We start from the raw sequence: 21,075 nt of genomic DNA, 5'->3' as shown, positions 1-21,075 counted from the left end.
TTTATTCATTTTGTTTTATTTCGATTTTTGTCTAAGTTTACAAGCTCAACTAGTATACATATGAAACGCCATATGTGCCAAAATATTTTTCTTTTTACTAATTATTAGTCAAACCTCCGTCTGGAACCCAGACTAGTAGCCCGGCCTATAATCATTTTGTGGATTATCAAGGTTCAGTCATTTCAAAATGATGCATTTCTAAAATAAATGACCACAGACTACAAAAAAGGCGTTTTTTTCTACAAACGGCCGGTATAGGCTTGCTAGAGGGCGTTTTATGAACATCTACTAAACACCACAAAAAAACAAAAACAAACCGACGACTTGAAAATAAGTTATATGTGCTGAATTGTGCCTATTTTGTCATATTATAATGAGGTAGGCCCATCAGAGGAGAGTGCAATTTCACTCTTCCCTGAATACCATGTAGACTAGTCGTAATTGTCATTTTTGGGGGTTAAATTCAAACGGTAAATCAGGGAGGTATAAAAATAAGATTTCTTCGGTTCAAAATCATGGACCTACATAACCTAATTTAGGTCCATGGTTTTAAATATTATAAAAGCAATCGTCATTAGCTCAACAATGCATACATTGACAGGGAGCTCTGAACAATGGAGAACAAGTCGTCTGCAACCAAACATCATAATAGAAGAAGAAATCAGATATTTTATATACTATACTGTATTTATAAGAAACTTAAAAAGAAAATTTATGAATGCTAAAAATGGATAAGCTTTATTAATCAAGTGTTGTACACTACACAAAAACAAACACATTTTTACCATTACAAATACTATTTAAAATAGGTTTTAAGCAACATTCTCAACTGGTCAACAATTATATCTACACAATTCTGTTATATTATTGTTTTATTTAGGACAGCAGTGATTTATTTATTTTATATCCAATCAAAAATGTGCAAATACTACTGAAATAAGATGTACAGTATATGGTGACCAGTGAAACATGTTGCATTTTATAAAGCATGTTAAAATACCCAATCAAAGGTAATAAAAAATATCTACACTAAATCACTAAACACTATCATCTTGTCTGAGTAAAATATAATCTTATTATTTTTTTTAAGTAACATTTATATAAAAGTTCCTGTAATATATTCACCTTCAAATTAACACTAATTTTTTAACATTTCAACTAGTTTCTAAAATCAGAAATTCGAACCCATTAAGCATATTCAACTGAACTCAACAGATAACAGATCGTCAAACTCACTGTTTATATGCATATATCACTGGAAGGTGTTTGCGATTGACCAGCCGAATATGCCTATTATGGTAAATGGTTGAAAGTTTGGTTACTGGATTTTTCTGGGTAAGCTGATATGTGATACAGTATATGCCTGTGTATAAGATTATCTATAATTTGTATATCAAGTAGTGTACTGGTATATATGACAAAAAGCATGTCCAACTGCAATTCATTTTTGAATACTCTACCTATAGTGCATGCTAAGTATGTACATCTATTACATAACAAGCATGACAAAATGGAAACTAAATGTAAGTAAGCTAATAAAACAGAGCATATACGGTATGGTATTTAAACCAAAACAGTTTAGTTATTTTCACTATAAGGTGGCAGAAAGTGAGGGTTAATTCCCTCCTGTCTAGCTTCCCCGCCAGCAGGGTTCTGTTGAAGTAGATGATCTGCTTGGTACTGTTGAGGAGGTGGAGCAGCACCGGTAGGCTGACCAGACTGCTGATCAAAGGGTTTTCCCTGAGGATTGCTGGCTACTGGATACTGTTGCTGATTACCAGTTGGTAGCTGCTGTGACTGAGAAGCGGCATATTGTTGCATTCGCGGTGGCTGGTGAACATACATTTGACCAGATGGTGTAACAAAGTGAGTTTGTGGAGGGAAAACTGCAAAAGAGAACAACTTGTCATTAAATGCCAGTAAAAAAAATGAATTGAACTAGCTTTATGCAACATTTATTGGTGATGTTTTTTTTATTGTAGGTATATCCGGTAAATAGTAATACTGTATCACCCGTGTCGAAAAATGATACCTTTTATTATCATTTTCAGGAATTCAATTAAAGTAAAACGTATTGGTAGGTCATAAACAATTCTAACAAGATTTGCACTTTGTAGCATACAGTAACATGCACGCATTACATCACTATCCCTTATTTTAGAAAGTTCAAAACTGTCATTTCAGTAATTGGCAAGTGAAAACGAACACATACAGTACACAGTAGAATAAGTAACCTATTACATTCAAGTAAGTAAAGCACTTGTACCAAATGTGAGTGCTTGTCATTGCAAAATTTGTAATTTGTGCTATCTGTAATAATTACAGAAGAAGGAGAGGGGACATTATACAAGTGTTTAAAATTATCAAGGGCTTGGATGATATTGAAGCCGAAACCTTTTTTGATTTTAGAGAGGACAGTAGAACAAGGGGCCATCAATTCAAATTAAGAAAGCCAAGAGCCCGACTGAAAATCAGAAGCCACTCCTTTTCAAGTAGAATCGTCAACACATGGAACAATCTATACCACACTACAGTACAAGCAGAAAACATTAATGCATTCAAGGATCAACTAAACAAAGACAGAGCAATGGGAGATAAATTTTCTACCAATTCTAGATAAATACAGAAGAAATGGAGGGCGTTTAAAAGGCATTTGCCTTAATCAGGAGCCCGAAGATTCAAGTAAGAAGTAAGAATAAAGACCATGTTTAGTACCTGGGGTTGGGGCACCACTGGAACCTCCATGGTGCAGTAACAAAGGCTGCTGGATCACCTGAAACAAAAAACATCACTATTAGTATGTGAACATATACTATATCGTCAGCATAGGCCTAGCCTTCCTAGTTAGGAGCCTCGCATTCAAACGCCGCTTTTAATACAGCCATTTTAACCAAATAAAAATTTTATTTCATTAAACAATTAAATTTTGTTTAGAGTTTTGAAATGTTCACGTTTAAGTGTATTTCGAACTATATATTTAAGGTTATGTGTACATTATTTCTAGTCGTTCTCTGTTAACGAGAAAATGGCAAATTTATCGTCCTCAAAAAGTTAAGACGACGGAATTTCACGCTAAGCTCAGCCCACTTAGTTAAAGCTCATGCATAAATTATTCATGAGCACCATCCTGTGGCTTCCAGTCGTGTTTCGTAAAGTCCCTTTTGTAGGTCGAGGGTTGAAAGCTCAGTACATATTTCAGGTTGGTCAAATATAAGGAAAAACGTTATTACCCCAATTGTTTGCCTGGTGCCTGAACAGCAAACAGATACAGACAACAGACAGACACAAGTGATTGCAAGTCCAAGTTCAACAGCACCAATAGCAATTAGCACTGCATCTATAGCTACTTCTGCCTCCTAAAAAAGACAAAATGACTAAAAATGAGCAAGTAACTTCATTTCTGATGGACCAAACGAAAGTAAGTAAGGATTAAAAAAAAACCTTCATTTAAGCTTTTGGTACCGTATTATAGAGCCCAACTTATTACAGTACATCAATGGAAAAAAGCTAAGGCCTACTAATAGAATTTGTGAAGATATCCACTTCGTATAATGTATGAGGTGTGCATAAACAAGACTGTAACAGGCAACACGTAGGCCTAATTGTTTAAATGCAAGGCGGTCGTACCACTAAGGCTGTGTTTATACAACACCCTAAATTTGAACACGTCTTTAATTTTTAGCATGTTGCATGGGCCGAGGTCAACCCCACAAAAACCTTGCAGTTATACATTAAATCGTAATACCGTGTTATACCATAGTTCATAATCCTAAGTTGTATATATACTCACAGCATTATGAATTAATATTAGTTTATTAAGGATTTTAATAAAACGGATGATTTCGTTTAAAATTTAGTTTATTCAGTTATTGATTTTTTAAATCTGCTTTTGAAATTTAAAAAAAAATGTTTTAGAATTAGGATAAAACTATGCTACATTTTGCCAAATTATGCCAACATTAATTAGCGTTAATGTTAAGTGCTAAATCAGTTAAAATATGCAAAAAAAGCACAATTATCTACTAGATTTTGTCAACATTTTCACAGCACATACTTATATTTAACGAGAGGTCAAAACAATACCCTGAGGACACTTCCAACACGCCAACAGCAACCGGGAATCCACCAAATTTTAGGATTCAGCCAAGTAGCCTTTTTTGCAATTAAAATCTCATTACACGGAATCTCTTCGGTGTTATACAACACACTTCTCGTAGGCGTGTTGAATATTTTGGTAATAGCGTGTTGTATAAACGCGCCCTTAGTTTTCCCGAAAGACGACAATAAAGAGTCTACTTGTGTTTGTTAACCTATATCTTGTTGAATTTGCATCAAAACTTATTTGGGGAAACGTTTATAAATACGGACGTACTGTGGTCGTCCTACTTTCATAACAGATATAGTTTAATAATTCAGTTACAGTTTTATTTCACACAACATATTACACTGTATTTACATTTTATTATAAATTATAATAAAACATTTGATTGTGTGTGGAGATTACAATAAGCCATTATGGCTTTAATTTGTATCGTTGATCTCACACAGCTGATTTTTTTGGATTCAAGGATTTACAAATGTTTAAAAAATACATACACAGTCTGCATAGTAATCGTACTGCGACGAATATGTCCAGTGACAACGGTCTTGATAATAATTATCGCCGTACTCACTTCCAGCCGCTATACTCATCAATGTCATCTGATCAATAGCCACCAAGATTGAGATAATGTTCATCACAAGAGCACTGACAGCCTGAAAAAACAATTTGAAACAATTTAACCATGGAGGTATAAATACCTGCATGATTAAACATACTAGACTTAAAGTTGACCAGGTTTAAACATTGTAACTGGCAACAAATGCTGCTCTGAAGTGCAATGTGAATGTTGATCAATTTTTCAAAGTGGACAGTGTGAGAGACTGAAAGTGTTCTCTTACTTTATTGCAGTTTAATAGTTCTATTCACCTCTATGGTATTATCAACATACAGATTCAAGATTCAAGAAATTTTATTTGTCCATAAAAATGGAAATTCACTTTGCTTGGTAGATTAAAACAACAATATTGCAACAATTTAAAACGTGCAGTATTATAACAGATTAAAAATACAAGATAAAAAGTTAAAAATACTGTAAAACTATTTAAAAATTGCATTATCGTCTTACATTAGAATTAAAAATATGAATGCTATTTACAACGAAGGATTTTCTAGTTCTACAAAGATTTGCTCTTGGAGGTCGTAGCCTAATACCTGATCTATTTAAGTTATAACAGTAATGTAACGGATGAGTGGGGTCTTTCATAATATTGTTACTTTTTTTTAAATACTCTTTTCATAGATAAATGAACAAGGCGTTAGATCAGCTTTAATAATACGTTGTGCAATTTTACGTGGTCTCTCAATATTTTTCTTATCATTTTCAGTAAAGTTACCATAAAAACATCCAATGCTAAAAGATAAAATACTTTGAATAATACTTTGATAAAATAGAATTAAAATAGTTAAAATTAAAATACAGAACAGCATGTACAGTGTCAGTATTTTAACAGTGTGGCCAATCCGATTATAAGAGAAATAATTATTTTGGATAGCTACATAAGGTTATAACTAGTAGTTTACTTTTTCTGAATGAACGGCATACTGTTAGTGTTTTGTTTGTAATTATTTTAGGGAGTATCTGATTAGCAGTTGATGTATAAGGGTTGCAATGTTGCGTATGTCTTTATATTTTCCGTTAATAATATTTAAACGAGTAAACAGTTATTTAATCCAACTTCATAATCTAGTAGTAGTAATTAATAATAAGCTCCAGATAAAGTAATGAATGTCAACAATAAGTAGACGACAGATAACTATAGATAAATAAATATTCCTTTGTTTTGTATATAATTAGTTGCTTCTGAGTTTTTGTTTCGCATAAACTATATTCTAATCACTAGTTTCACAAACAATCTACATTGTTGAAATCGTCCGATCGTCCTGTCCTATCTTGGCATCTGATGAATAACTTCAATATATGATGCACACTACAGTAAAGGGCAATTAGTGCTCTGGAATACTGCAAATGTGATTCAACTAGTTTCACTTTTCAATATAAATGAAATTAAAGCAAAAAATATAAGCAACCTGTAAATGTTTGCATCATGGTATGATGTGATGTCATTTGTATTTTACCCTTTTGAGTCTGTTTTTACCCATTTTTATCATATGTTATTATCAGGGGCAGATACAGCATTATAGATTAGGGGGGTGGGGGGCTAAATATTTCATAAATGATATAAACGATCCGTCAGGTTGCAGAAAAATAAAAATAGTCATTATTTTATTTTAAAAAGCCTCTGTTTATCCCCCGCCCAAATCCGCGCCTGATTATGTTTTTTATATGTGACAAGAAATACAAATTTCGAGCCAGAGTGCTTGATGAAGTAAAAAATAATTGAATTAAATTGAAATGTACATATTGAGTTGGTAGGATGGTATTAAAAGTTACATGTCTCAATGCAGTTCATCTCTAAAATTAAGTAAACAGCATTGTAAAAAAATTAATGACAAAATAATACTTACAACACATTTGTTGTTGGTTTTACTAGAACACAGACACAAAATTCCAGCTGTCAAGACAATCTGGAAAATAAAGTTAGTATGTTCTTCAGTCACTGACTAAACTATGGACAATTCTTTAAAAAATTCCTCATTATGACACATTTCTGTTTTTTGCATATTTTATTTTTTTGAGCAAAAATTTATAGGCAAGGACAAATTCCAAAATTATTTGCAGTAACCCTACTAATACTATACTGAACTGTAGTAAAATAACTTTGTAAACAGTCTATAGTGATTTGTTTCACAGGTAAATGTTCCTTTAGGCCGCTGGAAATACATTACATGGTTCTCGTCACCGCCCGCTCGCGATTTTAGGCCCCGCACCAAAAAAGTTCATCTTTCATCTTTGTGTATTTGTTAAGAAAAAATAGGGGTAAATATGGGAAAAGTACAAATTTTGTTATATTTTCTTTAATGAAAATCCGACTCACCTCCCGTCGATCGTGAACGCTCAAACCATTGTGTGATCGCACGATTTCCCAACATAATGTGTGTATATGAATCGCCGCGGACCGACATCAATCTGTATTTTGAGTCTATTCTTGTCCGGGCGTGCGCGCGGTGAGCGTGTGTTTGTCGTATCCACACACGATATCCATACCTTAGTATCATCAGAACGAGGTCTACCAAGTTTTTTTTTGGTCTGCTGCTCTCGTACATTTCGCGATCGATCGTCGTGCCCAGCTACCTCTCTGCCTACGGCATTATTGCATTCAAGGTTTATTTCACTTAATTAAAATACTGTGATGAAAGATGAACGTTGACAATTTTTGATAAGTGCTGACGAGAACCATGTAATGTATTTCCAGCGGCCTTATAGAGGTTTCTGCTGAATAGGTCTCCTAATGAAGAGTTTTACTGTAGAATTGAAAATACTGTAAGATTGTTTAAAACTTAAAAAGCCCTATCGTTCACAAGAAACCTACTGCTGGTGATGTGAATATCACCTACTGGTGATGTTTGTAAATCTAGTTAACAAATTTAGATAATGAAGTCCATACTTACTGCCCCACCCCACAGTCCACTACCAAAGAATCCATAATAGTATGATGGCAAAATAAGAGAAGTAATGCCAAATGCAATAGAAGTAACTGCTGTCAATATCATGAGAATTCCAAAAACCAACTGTGCTTTTTTGGAGCACTGAAGTGGACAACATTTGCGCTGATTTTGATGGCCATAATAAGGTTGAGCGACACAAACGGTTGGTTGAGAATTCATTTTTTAATCGAGCTAGAAATAAAAAATACAAAACTTTATGGTCACTATTTCTGATGAGTATAAAAAAAAATCTATTCTTTCCTGCAAGTTATAAAAAAATAAAACTATTATATAGATAAGTCAAAAAAAGACACAACATATAATGCAACAATAACACCATACCATCAACCATCCATCTGACTCTATCAGACATGTGACTTTAGTTTTAATATATTGAGGAAATAGAGCTATTTCACAATACAGTAGATTCATGCATGTAAATTCCAACTTAGTACACTGTATATAAATATCAGGGAAAGAATCTTGTTACAATACCACTCACTGGTACTGTATATTATACTAATGGTACATTGAAAAGGGTGGTTGGGTAGTTAAGCCTACAGTATTTCTGATATATAATACTCCATACTTACATATTAAATTGCCAAATTCAATAATACTAGGCCAAAAAAGTATGATCAATCAACAGAATGGTGGTACAATTAATAATAAACAATGCAGAAACAATGAAGAGTATACCGCCACCACACTTTCCATGGGAAAGGGGTGGGGGGATGGGGAGAGAGCGCGGAGAGTCGATCGATATCACCAACACGGATGTGAAAACGTCACACACAAACGAGGTATAATTGTGTAGCGGAAATGGTTCTTTTGCGCGGAAACAAAGCTTCTACGACTGAAAATATGGGTATGTGGGACTGGGCTTGCGCAAACCCCAAAGAACGTCTGGGAGAAGAGAGTCTATGAGATGTATGCAGACAGAGTAAGACCTATTCAATAAACAATGTTATTGTCAAAAAACTATCTTGTCTTCCTCCTCTACGAATGGTGTGTAGGAAGGCCTATAGAATTTGTTTGATTTCGGTGGCTGGGATTAGAGTGTTTGTTATTACTAGGATGTTGTGGGTATGTGGGTCACACGGCAGGGAGTAACGCCTTGTACAGATAGTTTAGTTTAGGCATATTCAATGGTTATAGGACATTTCAAACTAACTTTACGTTACACAATATGTTTACTACTGATTGTTAAACAAAATCATTGATAATAAATCACAATTTCTTAAATTATTAATAATATCAATAAAAAAACATCATTTGATGAGAATGATCAATAATTTAAAAGTGTTATGTCAAAAAGTCGAGCGGTCAAACAAACAGATTTAGAAACGCAAATTTCCATCAGCTATCAGGTTGTATAATAGAGATTTCAAACGCTAGTCCGCTTATTACTCATGTTTCTGTTACATTTCCGTGTTTATTAGTTTAGTTATTTATTTATTTTAGTCTTTTAATTTATGTTATATTCATACTAACTCGAGTGTACCTTAGGACCCATATCTCATAACTGTATATTTTTGCCGTTGTGACAATAAAGTTTTATCGTATCGTATCGAGTCGCATTTCTGATGTTCTGTAATCGTATCATAAAAAAATGTAACATTTCATAGGCTAATGAAAAATAAATAATCTCTCTTATAAATAATTAGTAATGTCTTTCTTGCATAAACAAGTATAATAATAGCCTACAGTAATTAAAATAAATTTGACCATTTTGCACGATTTGCTGAAGTTTCTCTCAGTTTATTGAAATCATTTGTAATAAGGCCACGGTTAGATAAGTCGTTAATTACAGTTTTGAAAAGACACATTTGATGACTGACTAAAAATATTTTAGAGCTTCTAAATGCAAAATTCAAAGCGTCAGTGGTGGAGAATTTTTATCAAGCCTTAAAGATGTATTGTCCCCAAAAAACATGAAAAATGAAGATTAATTAAATCAGACTTTGAATATGTTATTTTGTAGGTTTAATAAAGTTAATCACTTCCATAGACAAAAAAATAAAAAAAATAATGTTTTCACTTATAAAATGACAAAATAAATGGTTAAATTCAGCCAATTTTTTTGCTATTAAAATTACATTTTTTTCAGGTAAATACATTTTTTTCGATCCAATTTTTGGTCAAAGTGGATAACTATTATGTTACATTAAAATGGAATATTCAACAAAAAATGTTTTCAGAATTATTCATTCAGAGGAACAATACATCTTTAAAATGTGACCAAGCATATTAAGTCTGTGTTTTTCAACATTAGCTAATGTTCTGTATTTGTTATTTCTTGTTTACAACTTCTTAATTTAACCATGGACAAATGGATATTAATTAACTAATAAAACGCCTCACAGAGTTAGCTTTAGTTTTTAATGTTATAAAAGGTCTTGGTTTGGTGTAAACGTTTATACTAAGTTCAAGCAGCTCGGAGTAAAGTTTAGATTTTAAGTATCGTTCCTTTCTTAAGATGATGTGGGTCTCCAGGATTTTTCTTTAATTCAAATATTTTTGTCACACCTGATCATCTATGGCGGTCATTGACTTAAATATACAATTTAGTATTGCGCATGTTATGAAAACAAATATTTGGGAAAGAACTCGGGGTTTAACATATAGGCCTACAATCTTAATTTATTAAATTATAATTATAATGCCGGAGGGCCAATTTAATACGCAGAAAAAAAAACCCCGATCGCACGCACTGTAGCAATTTGCTGAACAAACACTATACCAATCATGGAGTTATAAAATTAGATAATTCCATGTACCAATAAAAATCAAGATGTTTGCAGTTTATATTTATACTAATTTCATCTATTTGAGTTGTTATTTATACGGTCTTATTTAATGACAAAAATAATATTTATTCATGCTAATATCGTACAATTTATTTTCAAATGTCATTGTCAATAGCATGTTTAAATCATGAAAGAGAAAAAGAAGAAATATTTGTCAATCCTCATATTATGCGTTAGAACTCGTTCAAAAAATCAATATACCGTGTGACTTATATTCTAGTACAATCATAATAACAACAACGTGTATTTTATTCTGGCCTAATATATAATAATGTTTGGGAATTCGTCTGGCAATAATAGAAAGATCAGCACTCTGTGACTTGCCATGCCAATCCAATCCAAGGCGTTTCATTGGCTGTTGATGATGCAATAAGTTGGGCCATGGTTGTGTACTTATTACGTTTCCAAAAAACACCTCGGATTCGAAGAGGAGCATGTTGTGTTTACAAATAATTTAGGCCTTACGTAAAAACGCCCACACTTTTTATTATTACTTCTTTTTACGTTGGGAGTCGTCAATAAACAAATAGATAAAGGGCTAGAAGACAGGCCGGATACAAGGTAACCACAAAAGGAAAATTTTTGTGAATTTGTATTACAGTATCTGATTTTGGTAAGGCTTTATAATATTAACAATCCTATCTAGCCTACTAGTACTACTAGGCCGGCTAGAGAATAGAGAGAGAGAGAGGGTAAAGCGGCTAGAGTAGTAGTTAGTAGGTAGTTGGGCCGGGCCTACCACCTAGACTAGAGGCCTAGCTAGTTAACTTAAGCCTATCATCAGGCCAGGTTAGTCCTAGCCCTGCTAAGCCTACTCTAAACTAAGCTTCCTTTGTATGGGGCGACTTGACTACTTAATTAATACTACTACTAGCCTATATAGGCCTAGGGCTAATTAATATAGGCTTTCTTAGGACATATTTAGAAAAACTTAAACAGGCTGAATTTGTAATATTAAAATGATAAATTATAAATAAAACCCTGTCATTTTCAATATAATGCCTAAACTAATGAATGTCAATGAGTAATAACTAATACTGTAATGGAATATTTGCGGCCTTTTTTTAATGAATTACATTATGACTAATTTTGCTAACCATATATTTGTAAGACCGGACCATATTTGGAGCCAAAAAAGTCCTTCCTACTGCTTGGACCGATTTTTTGGCCGGCCAAAATTGGTCCGGCCGGACAGGTTTTGTCGGCCATAAATGATTTTGGCAGCCATAAATGGTCCACACACTGATTTTGGGCCTGACCGATTTTGGTGTGACAGACCAATGATTTTTTTTTATTATTCGTATAACTTCGGCCTACAGTAGTGCATGCAGCTGGTAAACCAATCTGAATAATTTCGGTTAAGATTCATAATCATTTAATGTTTAAATAAATGACATCACCAGACATCACTGTGTTAAAGTCCCATTCCCTATGTTTTTTAGATCTAATTTAAGGTCACAAACTACATTTAATGTAAAAATAAATACTATTTATGGTTCTATTGAGATTTTTTTTTCGTCTTTAAACAGTTAAAAATGTGAAAAATAAGTTGATTCTAATAATTTTAGCGGCCTGCTATAAATCCCAACATGCATTGCGAGCGGATTGATATTTTCGTTCAGTAATTCACCCACTTTTCGATCGACCGTGAGGTCAAAACAAATGGAAGACTCCTAAATTTCCTAAGTTTCCCCCAATTTGTATTCAACGGATTCTGGAAAAAACAGAAAGACAATTAATGCAGGCATTAATCTATACTTTTACAAAATGTCACAAATTGTAGGAAATGGGTATTTAAATATTTAAAAAAAAAGAGTTTACTTTTCGCAACCTAAAAAATCGGTCAAAGGTGTGATTTACTTATAGATATTGTTTGTTTGCTATAAAATAATAATCTTTTCATAATGTTACAATTTTACTTCAAAACTCTGGGGTGCTATAGTAGGTCGATGTGAATGGAGTCCCCTCTGAGTTTTTCATCAGTGTGAGTGGTGCAGTCACCAGCCTAAAGTTTCTTCGGAGTTCCTCCGGAGTAGGCCTACAGTAGTATGAACACTGAGTTTGATGTAAAAGGGGTATTACTGTTAGACTGTTCTTTAACTTTCAGATTTTGTTTCATCTTTGTCGCAAATACAATAAGAAATGTCTTCAACGGTTGCCCAAGGCAATCTTCAACCTCGTCGCACATGCTCCAAGAAAGGACAAGTTGTTGTAGGAACTTTGCTGTCAGTATCAGCTGGATTAACTATCATTTTTGGCATAGTTGCAGTTTCTTTGCCAACAATCTATTACGCTTATGGAGGCAATCCATTATGGTCTGGAGCAGTAAGTTATTTTAGTGTAGGATTAACATGTATTGTCCCCCAAAACATTATTGAAAAATAAAGATGAGTAAAATAAGATTAGTTTTTATTATTCACTTGTAGTAACCACAATAATTTCACTAAATAACAATACAAAGTACTGTACTGTAAATGGTACAATTAAACCAAACATTTTATTTTTCTTGGACAAATAATAAAAATAAATTGAATTTGTAATATGTTTCTCCATGGTCACAGTAAATAACTAGTACATCAAAATGGTATATGCAACAAAAAAATATAACCATTTTATTATTATTATTATTATTATTATTTTATTATTATTATTATTATTTTTGCAGGGGATAATACCTTGTGTTAGGTGCATTGCAGTGCAAAGTTTATGTACATTGCAAAAGATTTGCCAATAACAAATTTGTTTACTGTTAAGCCTGGTTTCCATAAAATCGCTACACCGTTTCCATTGAAATCGCTATATGCGCAGATGTCTCCGACGCGCATCGGGAAGGTGTCCCCGATTCATCGCAAACAAATCGGCAACCATGATCAACTTTGCCGATTTTGTCGGCGATGAACCGTATACGCGTGTACCAAAGAATATTTAGCGCTCGCATACTAGATCCCCGATAAATTCCATAGAATCGCTACGCTCTGTCGGCGACAGCAGTCGGCGACACGGTGTAGCGATTTTATGGAAACCAGGCTTTACTGTATCATGGAAGTAATGGTGGTGGCCAGAGTTGGGCTGGAACACCCACATTTTGAAGTCTTATGATTACTATTAAGGCATTCCACCAATATTTCACCACAGCAGCCTTCCACGAAACCTCTAACCCTAAACCTACCCCAGCTAATATTCACAGACAAAATATAAACACATGTGTATACTACACAATCATATTTTCCTCACTTTTATTACAACGTAGTATGAATTCATATTATGTTTGTATTCTTTATGTGTTGTTCTTTATTTTGAATATAAAAAAATAAATCAATATCAATCAATAAAGTTTTAAACAAAGTCTTGGTTTGAGCTGAGAATAAATCCAGACATCAGGCATGATTACAACCGAGGAGGACCCTGCACCAATCATCTCCAAGCTAGAAATTTAATACCACATTTTTTACAGCGTATTCAAATAAACACACAGTGTACTTTGTGTCAACAATGGTGAACTATGACTGACAATCATGATAAAGCAACTTCTTTTATTATTTAAATTTCAATCTCACAGATTTAAGCTCTGTAGTGGAGGAAAACATCCATGGTCTACACTATCAAACTTTATGTGACAAAAAAGTGTGATGTGCTTAAATATGGTAGTGATATGCCCAAATATGGTAGTGATATGCCCAAATATGGTAGTGATATGACATCATCATATGTCCATTTATGTACCTTAATTTAGGATGTTTGAAATTTAATATTTGACTTCCTATTAATTCCATTCCATTTCTTTGAACATGTTGTCATGTTAGTGACCCAGTCATTGGTTTAAATAACAAAGGATGACTGTTTAGTATTTGAATAGGTGAGAATTTGAGTTGAAAAGATTGGCTGTATAAAATAGTATATTCATGCTTTCAACAAATATCAAATTATCCCCATAAATGTACTGTTCCAAAGTCGGTTATTGTGCTGATTTCATCATGAATTGAGTGTTGAACAAATGAAAATATTATCTCCATTCCAACAAATTTATAAACCTATTAGGCCTACTTACTTTAAATTATTCAAATTATGCTACTACAGTACCTCTTGGCCCATTAAACATTTGGCTGTGGGTACAACATTTATAAACAACATAACATTAACATTTTACACGACCTACATAGCGCCCATTTCTATGATAAGCTCATAATCAACGGCGCTTCACATACTGTTATAACATTGGTTTAAATAAAAATTCTTTTAAAACTGGTTATAGTCATTCAAATGTTTAATGTACATGTACTACAGGTACAGGTCATCATTCATGACCTTATTCATGAGACATACCTATACTGTATTACCCTCTACTATATGATTCAGATTGCTAGATTTAATACTGGGTATTAATGTTGAAATGACATTTGAAATGAAATTTAATGACAGTTTTACACCTTTTTGTCTTATGTTTCAGATAATTTTGTGTGCCGGAATGCTGTGTGTTTTAGCAGGTAAACGCACAGCCAACAAATGCCCTGTAAGTATTGTACTTCACTTTCCACTCATAACATGCTTTCAGTTTATTTTCTCCCAGGACACAATATTGTTGTTTTAAATAAAATACTACAAAAAGGCTAAATAAAAATATATAATCATCAAATCAATCATATTATCATGTATGGTCCTGGGCTGTGTAATTAACACTTTTATTACAAGATGTCTGGTCAGTGAAGACTATACAATCTCAAACATTTTCCTCATGTTGAGGGCTGATGCCTAGTGAATAATCTACAGTTTATTGAAGTAATTGTACGACCATGTTTTCCCTCGATATCCTATGAAACAGATTACAGAACAGAACAGAACTTCAAATTTGCCATTTTGTATTGATAAGACTGCTACAATGGAATTGTACACCACCCCAATACAGTGCTGTAGCCAGCATAAGACAGACGAAGCGAGGGCCTCATCTGAGATTGTCAATGTTCACTACACACTACCCCAATTCCCCAGCAGAGGTCATTGATAATTATATTTAAAGCATCTTTGCCTCATCTGTTTTTAATCTCTCTCTACGGCCTTGCATATTAATATACCTGTGTGTGTGTGATACATCAACAAACATGAAGCACATCATATATATGTTCACTAATATACAAATCATCATCATCATGTAATTATGCAGTTTTTCATAATGTTGTTTCTTTTTTAGGCTGTTGGTGGACTTGTCATGAGTATCATCTCCATTGTGTTTTCTATTGATCAAATACTGTGGATGAGTGTAGCTGCAGCAAGAGAGGAAGGATACAATGAGCATTGCACTTATTACTACAACTACAACAACTACCCCTACTATTATGGATCCTACTATCCTGACTATTATGACTGTGTAATTAATTCTTTTTAATTTTGTTCTTTTGTTTTGTTCACTTCGATCAAATTTACCAAATATTTTTACATTTTTTTAATAAAATTACTACTATGAATTTGTCATTACTTGGTGCTCTCATCACCATATTTCATGATTTTAAAGCCCCCTTCCCTACGTTTTTTAGATCTAATTTAAGATCACAAACTATATTTAATGTAAAAATAATACTATATGGTCCTATTGCGATAACTTTATCTTTAAACGGTTAAAAATGTGAAAAATAAGTCGATTCTAATAATTATAGCGGCCCGCTATAAATCCCAAAATGCATTGCGCGCGGATTGATATTTTTGTTTTTCACCTGTAATTCGCCCACTTTTCGATCGATCGTGAAAATACCGGGTTTTCCCCAATTTGTATCAACTGAGTCTGGCAAAAATAGAAAGACAATTAATGCAGCAACTATACAACTTCAGGCTAGGTATATAGCTAGCGTACGATGTTCGTACGTTACCGATGTTTACCAGCTAGGCCTACAAAACTAAGCCTAGCTAGGCTAGGCCTAAGACCGTCCACGAGAGGTCGATCGCCGCGAGCTACTTAGGTAGTGCATTGTTTCTCACTTTTTATCATAATTTACCTTTAAGACAAGGAATGACATGGTTTAATGTTTTTAAAGTAATATATATGTATTATTTTTACAAAACGTCACAAATTGTAGGGAAGGGGGCTTTAATAAGTACTCTACCCCAAATCATATTACATAGACTATGTAAATACGTGAACGTGATTGGTTGAAACTGCATCACATGACTACCGCTGCGAGGATCGTAAATCGTATATATCCTTGAGTATGATGATATTGACTGAGTAATTTTCGCGTAATTATCGTGTCCCTGTCATTAAACATATAAAATCCAGCAAATTCTCGAGTACGATGATATTGATTGGTAATTTTCATGTAGCAACACTCGCGTTTGGTGATAAATAAACAAAGTCATCTACTGAGACTTGAACTTGCGACGATTTGTCCACACCATTACAAGACGTTTTACACGCCGCGCTACGCAATTTGCTTGAAGAAATTAATAAACTAAACTATTTAAACTATGCATACATAGCGCCTTCATTTGTTATTAGTCCTCCCTAGATGTGATGAAAGACCGTGATTGGTTAATACTCACAGTAGTAACTCGGTACGCGCGGCGTAATGAACGCGTCCAGTGATTCGGCTCGAAGAAGACGAATTATTATTTATTCGGCCTACCTGATAATAATATTATTGTTATTAATGTAGGCTTATTGATGGAAATTCTTCTGTTATTATTTAAACGACCTAGGTCTTAGTGAATATTTTATTGCCAAGGAATCATTAATTAGTAATTATCTTCGCAAGGTAAGGTGTCTAGGCAGGCTTGTTTACATACAATACAAAAAGGAGGCCTAGCCTAGCTACCCTACCCAGCAGATATTCTACTTGTTGTTGGCTATATACTATAACAGATATCGCCTTTTATATCGGTAAAATATAAGATTTGACATCCCTAGGGAATGATATTATGTTCTCGGGGAATATATATTTCCCATAGCTAGCGCTTCGGGAAATATATATTCCCTCGAACAAAATATCATTCCCTCAGGGATGTCAAATCTTATATTTAACCTCTAAGCAGTCAATATCTGTATAATAGTTATAGATTAACGTTTAGGATGGGCTATTATAGAGCTGGTTATTGGTTATTTACTGTATACATTTCCAAAAATAATAATTGTTTTTTTTTGTTTCAGAATGTTGAGATTGCAATAGATGCAGTATTGATTGTTCTTGGTATACTTGAATTTGCATTTTCCATTGCGGCTGTGTGTGTACTGTCACCTGATTTGTGCTGCCCTCCAAGATCAAATCAACATGTAAGTAGAGAGCAGGTATACTTATGTAATATTGGGGTCTCAGAGTAGTTTTTATATATAAAATATATATTTATATATATGTATATGTGCTTAATATTTGGATTAAAATTTGTTTGTAGGGCGTTTTAGATATTTGAAAAAAAAATATTGATTGATTTGTTCATAATCAAGTCTACAGTATCCCATCAATCAAATCGGCTCATGAAAGTATTTAGAGAGACTTTCTGTGATTCTCTGATTCATCAACCAGACTGCTTGGGTGGTGGAAATCATTGGATTTTTTTTTATACTTTCAAAATTGAACATGTACAGTAGCATTTTAGAGTGTACGTATGACGTCATAGCATTGCAATACCAAAATCATGAAGAAGAATGATCTTGCATTGATTTTTTGGAAATAGCCTATTTTCGTAAATAGCAAACAGCATGATTCAATCAGATTCAGTGGCTTAATGAAGGTTATATGAAACAAGTGGTCAGGGACTCTGAGACACCAACTATATGTCTATCCATTGTCTAATCTAAGATGTATGCATGGGCTATTGGGCAATGTATAAGCACCAGAAGGTCTTTTACATCATACTATATGTTCACTGGCGGGTCAACACTTTAAAGTGAAAAGCTGATATACCTTGTATTTCCCACCCATGTAGACATGGACTCCTTTCCACATCAACCCAAATCAATCCCCTATTGTTAAAACAGTCATACTTTGTGCCATGAAAGCCTCAGTCAGTCTAAAAGTAAAGTACATATTACTGGCTGCAGTCATAATTGTGAATTATGAAACTATCTAATTTATTACCAATATAATTTATGTAAATTACAATTTGTAAATTTATCTTTTAGGTGATGTATAGTTCTGGACAGCCAGTAGTAGTCCATGCTGGTGGTTATGTACAACCAATGGGACCAGGTATTTTAATTTATTTCCAATCATATTTTTAATTACCTTCCTTAATTGTTTAAAATATATTTTTGTATAGATTAAAAATACAGTAGTTAATGTACAGATGTTGCCTGCTTACAGGTGTAATATAAAATTTGATATCCTCTGTGGGAACTATTGTTCTCTCAGGACTGTATATTCCCTCAGCACATAGGGGATATCACATATTACTGAGAGAAATAAAAAGACAATATCAACAGCAGTCTACATTTACTGTCGTCACAGGATCAATCCAGTGATGACGTTTTGCATCGCTAATTATGTGTAATTCCATTTCAACCTATCATTGTATTTACATAAATGAATGCAAGTATATTACAATCTTGTTTACTTATAAATAATCTGTCTTTTTTAACCTAATGCATTTTGTCTTTTAGTGTATCCTCCTCAAACTCAGATTCTAAGCACACCGATGTATTACCAACAACCTGTTGCACCTTATCCAGGTGGTCAATATCCAGCTGGACAACCTCAATTGCAAGCTGCTGGTCAACCTGTTCAATACACTCCTGCAGGTCAACCTACTCAGTACCCAGCTACTGGTCAACCTGCTCACTACCCAGCTACTGGTCAACCTGATCAGTTGCCAGGTCAACCTGCACATGGTAATCCACCTGCTTATAATGAACTAAATACTAAATAAAATACTTTTCTTTTGATCGGTTTGATTGTTTAGTAACACTAATCGTAAACAAAAAAAGTTTTAAAGTTTAACATTATTCAGAAAAACTGTATCTTGATGGGTAGCATTTTAACCATTTTAATAATTGTCAAAATTATGTTTCATTAGGGGTGCTCTAATGTCTCTTCATTATTCCTTCTTCCCTCGATTGTGGCACAATTATTAGAAACCACGTAGTTTGTATATTGGTGTAAGTAAATTGCATAGTATTAAGCACTTTGTAGGTAATTTCTATTATGCATTGGTGCATTCTAATATATTAATCATGATGCTCATGTGTATTTGGTACTATCATTGTGTAATGTATTTTAATATAATCATGGCAAATTGATTAACTGTTTATGTTCCATACATTTCAATACATTTCATTTTATCTAATTTCAATTTGAATTTACTTAATTTTGGTTGTGAATACTTTAATAAATAGAGAGGTTTATGAATATGATAACGTAGTAATCTCCTATATTGGAAAAAATATATGCAAAAATACTTCTTTGCTGCTTCTGTATTGGTGAAAATCATTGTGGATTCTGATAGACAGCAATTTATGATGTTGTATACGAGGAAGGAAATCAATAAAATTAAAATGTATACAGAATACTGCTTATTAGATCTCATCACATAAACTGGTTATAAACACAGGAGTGTACACACTCAGTTTGAGTGTGCTATGCAAATAAAAATATACATATTTTTTATTTATTGATAAATTGGTGTGTAAATTTCATGAAACTATATTGCTACGTAGGCAACAATGTATGTAACAAATTGTTACTGTATATCGATAAACTTTACAAGTGAATGACAACATGACATGTCTGTCATGATATATTGTAATCGCTGTGTCAAAATTGGGGTCAAAATCTTATATTTGTGCAGTTAAAAAAAGGGTTTTTTTTACTAATAATGTTTCAAATTTAAACTACTTGGTGTTAGCTCAATATACAGGTTTGAACAATTTTAATTTATATATATACCAAATTTTAATATTCCAACTAATAGTAGTATTTACATCTTTTATATATATTTATATGTATTTTGTTTATTTTTATGTATTTATTTTTTGTGTGACTAAGCAATTCATCATCCACGTTCAAAATCAAAACAATTTTCCATCATTATCTTCACCATCATGTTGATATCATAAACATAATACTGTATTCATTTTCCCTATCATTCCTCATAGTTAACATTTCCATATATTTTGCTGTGTTTTGGTATACCATAGTTAAGTGTAAGTCTTTCTGGTTTTTTGTTCAGTGTGGTGATTTATATTCCCTGTTGTATTGTATCTAATAGTAATGCTAACATTATATTCCAAATTAATCCTGATATCCACTAATTTATAAGAAACAAATACACAATACGCAATTGCCCTGTGTACAAGGGTATTGTGTGTCCGCTATATACTAATAACCATAGGATATTTGTCAGCTAATTGTATTCCAAATCTTTTGTAGAAATAGATTTTAAACATTATAGTAAGAAGTTAAAACTAATATACAAATACTCGTATTCAATGCTATGTATTCAGATGATTTTCTTCTAATAAATATTGTTTTTTATAAATCGTATACCTATTTGTGTATGTCTGTATGAGAGATAAAGGCCACCTGTGTAAGTCAGCATCTCAAGGATGCATTCTATACTTCAGCATAATTAATATTTATTTTTACCAATACTGAATAGTTTCTGTCCGATTGGAAGGGAAATTTTATGTGCTCAACTACT

At 33.1% G+C, this 21,075-nt stretch overlaps 2 protein-coding genes across 3 annotated transcripts; one reads left to right on the top strand and one right to left on the bottom strand.

Annotated features, from left to right (window-relative positions):
• Window positions 1-711: 711 nt before the first annotated feature.
• Window positions 712-8,393, bottom strand: LOC144845198 (uncharacterized). The gene is made up of 7 exons (XM_078702378.1): window positions 8,242-8,393; window positions 7,613-7,840; window positions 6,569-6,628; window positions 4,597-4,755; window positions 3,231-3,356; window positions 2,716-2,773; window positions 712-1,886 (listed from the first exon to the last, which is right to left on the bottom strand). Exons 2-7 carry the CDS (start codon window positions 7,826-7,828, stop codon window positions 1,579-1,581), a joined length of 927 nt encoding a protein of 308 aa, XP_078558504.1. The 5' UTR covers window positions 7,829-7,840; window positions 8,242-8,393; the 3' UTR covers window positions 712-1,578.
• A 2,494-nt stretch (window positions 8,394-10,887) lies between these two features.
• Window positions 10,888-20,918, top strand: LOC144844794 (membrane-spanning 4-domains subfamily A member 8-like). 2 transcript variants are annotated; one of them, XM_078701858.1, is made up of 7 exons: window positions 10,888-11,019; window positions 12,566-12,783; window positions 14,906-14,968; window positions 15,644-15,820; window positions 17,591-17,713; window positions 18,563-18,629; window positions 19,040-20,918. In XM_078701858.1, the coding sequence occupies exons 2-7, from the start codon at window positions 12,601-12,603 to the stop codon at window positions 19,303-19,305; spliced, it is 879 nt and encodes a 292-aa protein (XP_078557984.1). In that variant the 5' UTR covers window positions 10,888-11,019; window positions 12,566-12,600; the 3' UTR covers window positions 19,306-20,918. The 2 variants fall into 2 exon arrangements, with proteins under 2 accessions (XP_078557984.1, XP_078557983.1); XM_078701857.1 differs by having other exon boundaries at window positions 10,895-11,071.
• The last annotated feature ends 157 nt before the right edge of the window (window positions 20,919-21,075 follow it).

The sequence above is a fragment of the Antedon bifida genome, chromosome 6 (assembly GCF_963402885.1).
Source record: "Antedon bifida chromosome 6, ecAntBifi1.1, whole genome shotgun sequence".
Taxonomy (NCBI): domain Eukaryota; kingdom Metazoa; phylum Echinodermata; class Crinoidea; order Comatulida; family Antedonidae; genus Antedon; species Antedon bifida.
This window is presented reverse-complemented; position numbering and strand designations above follow the sequence as displayed.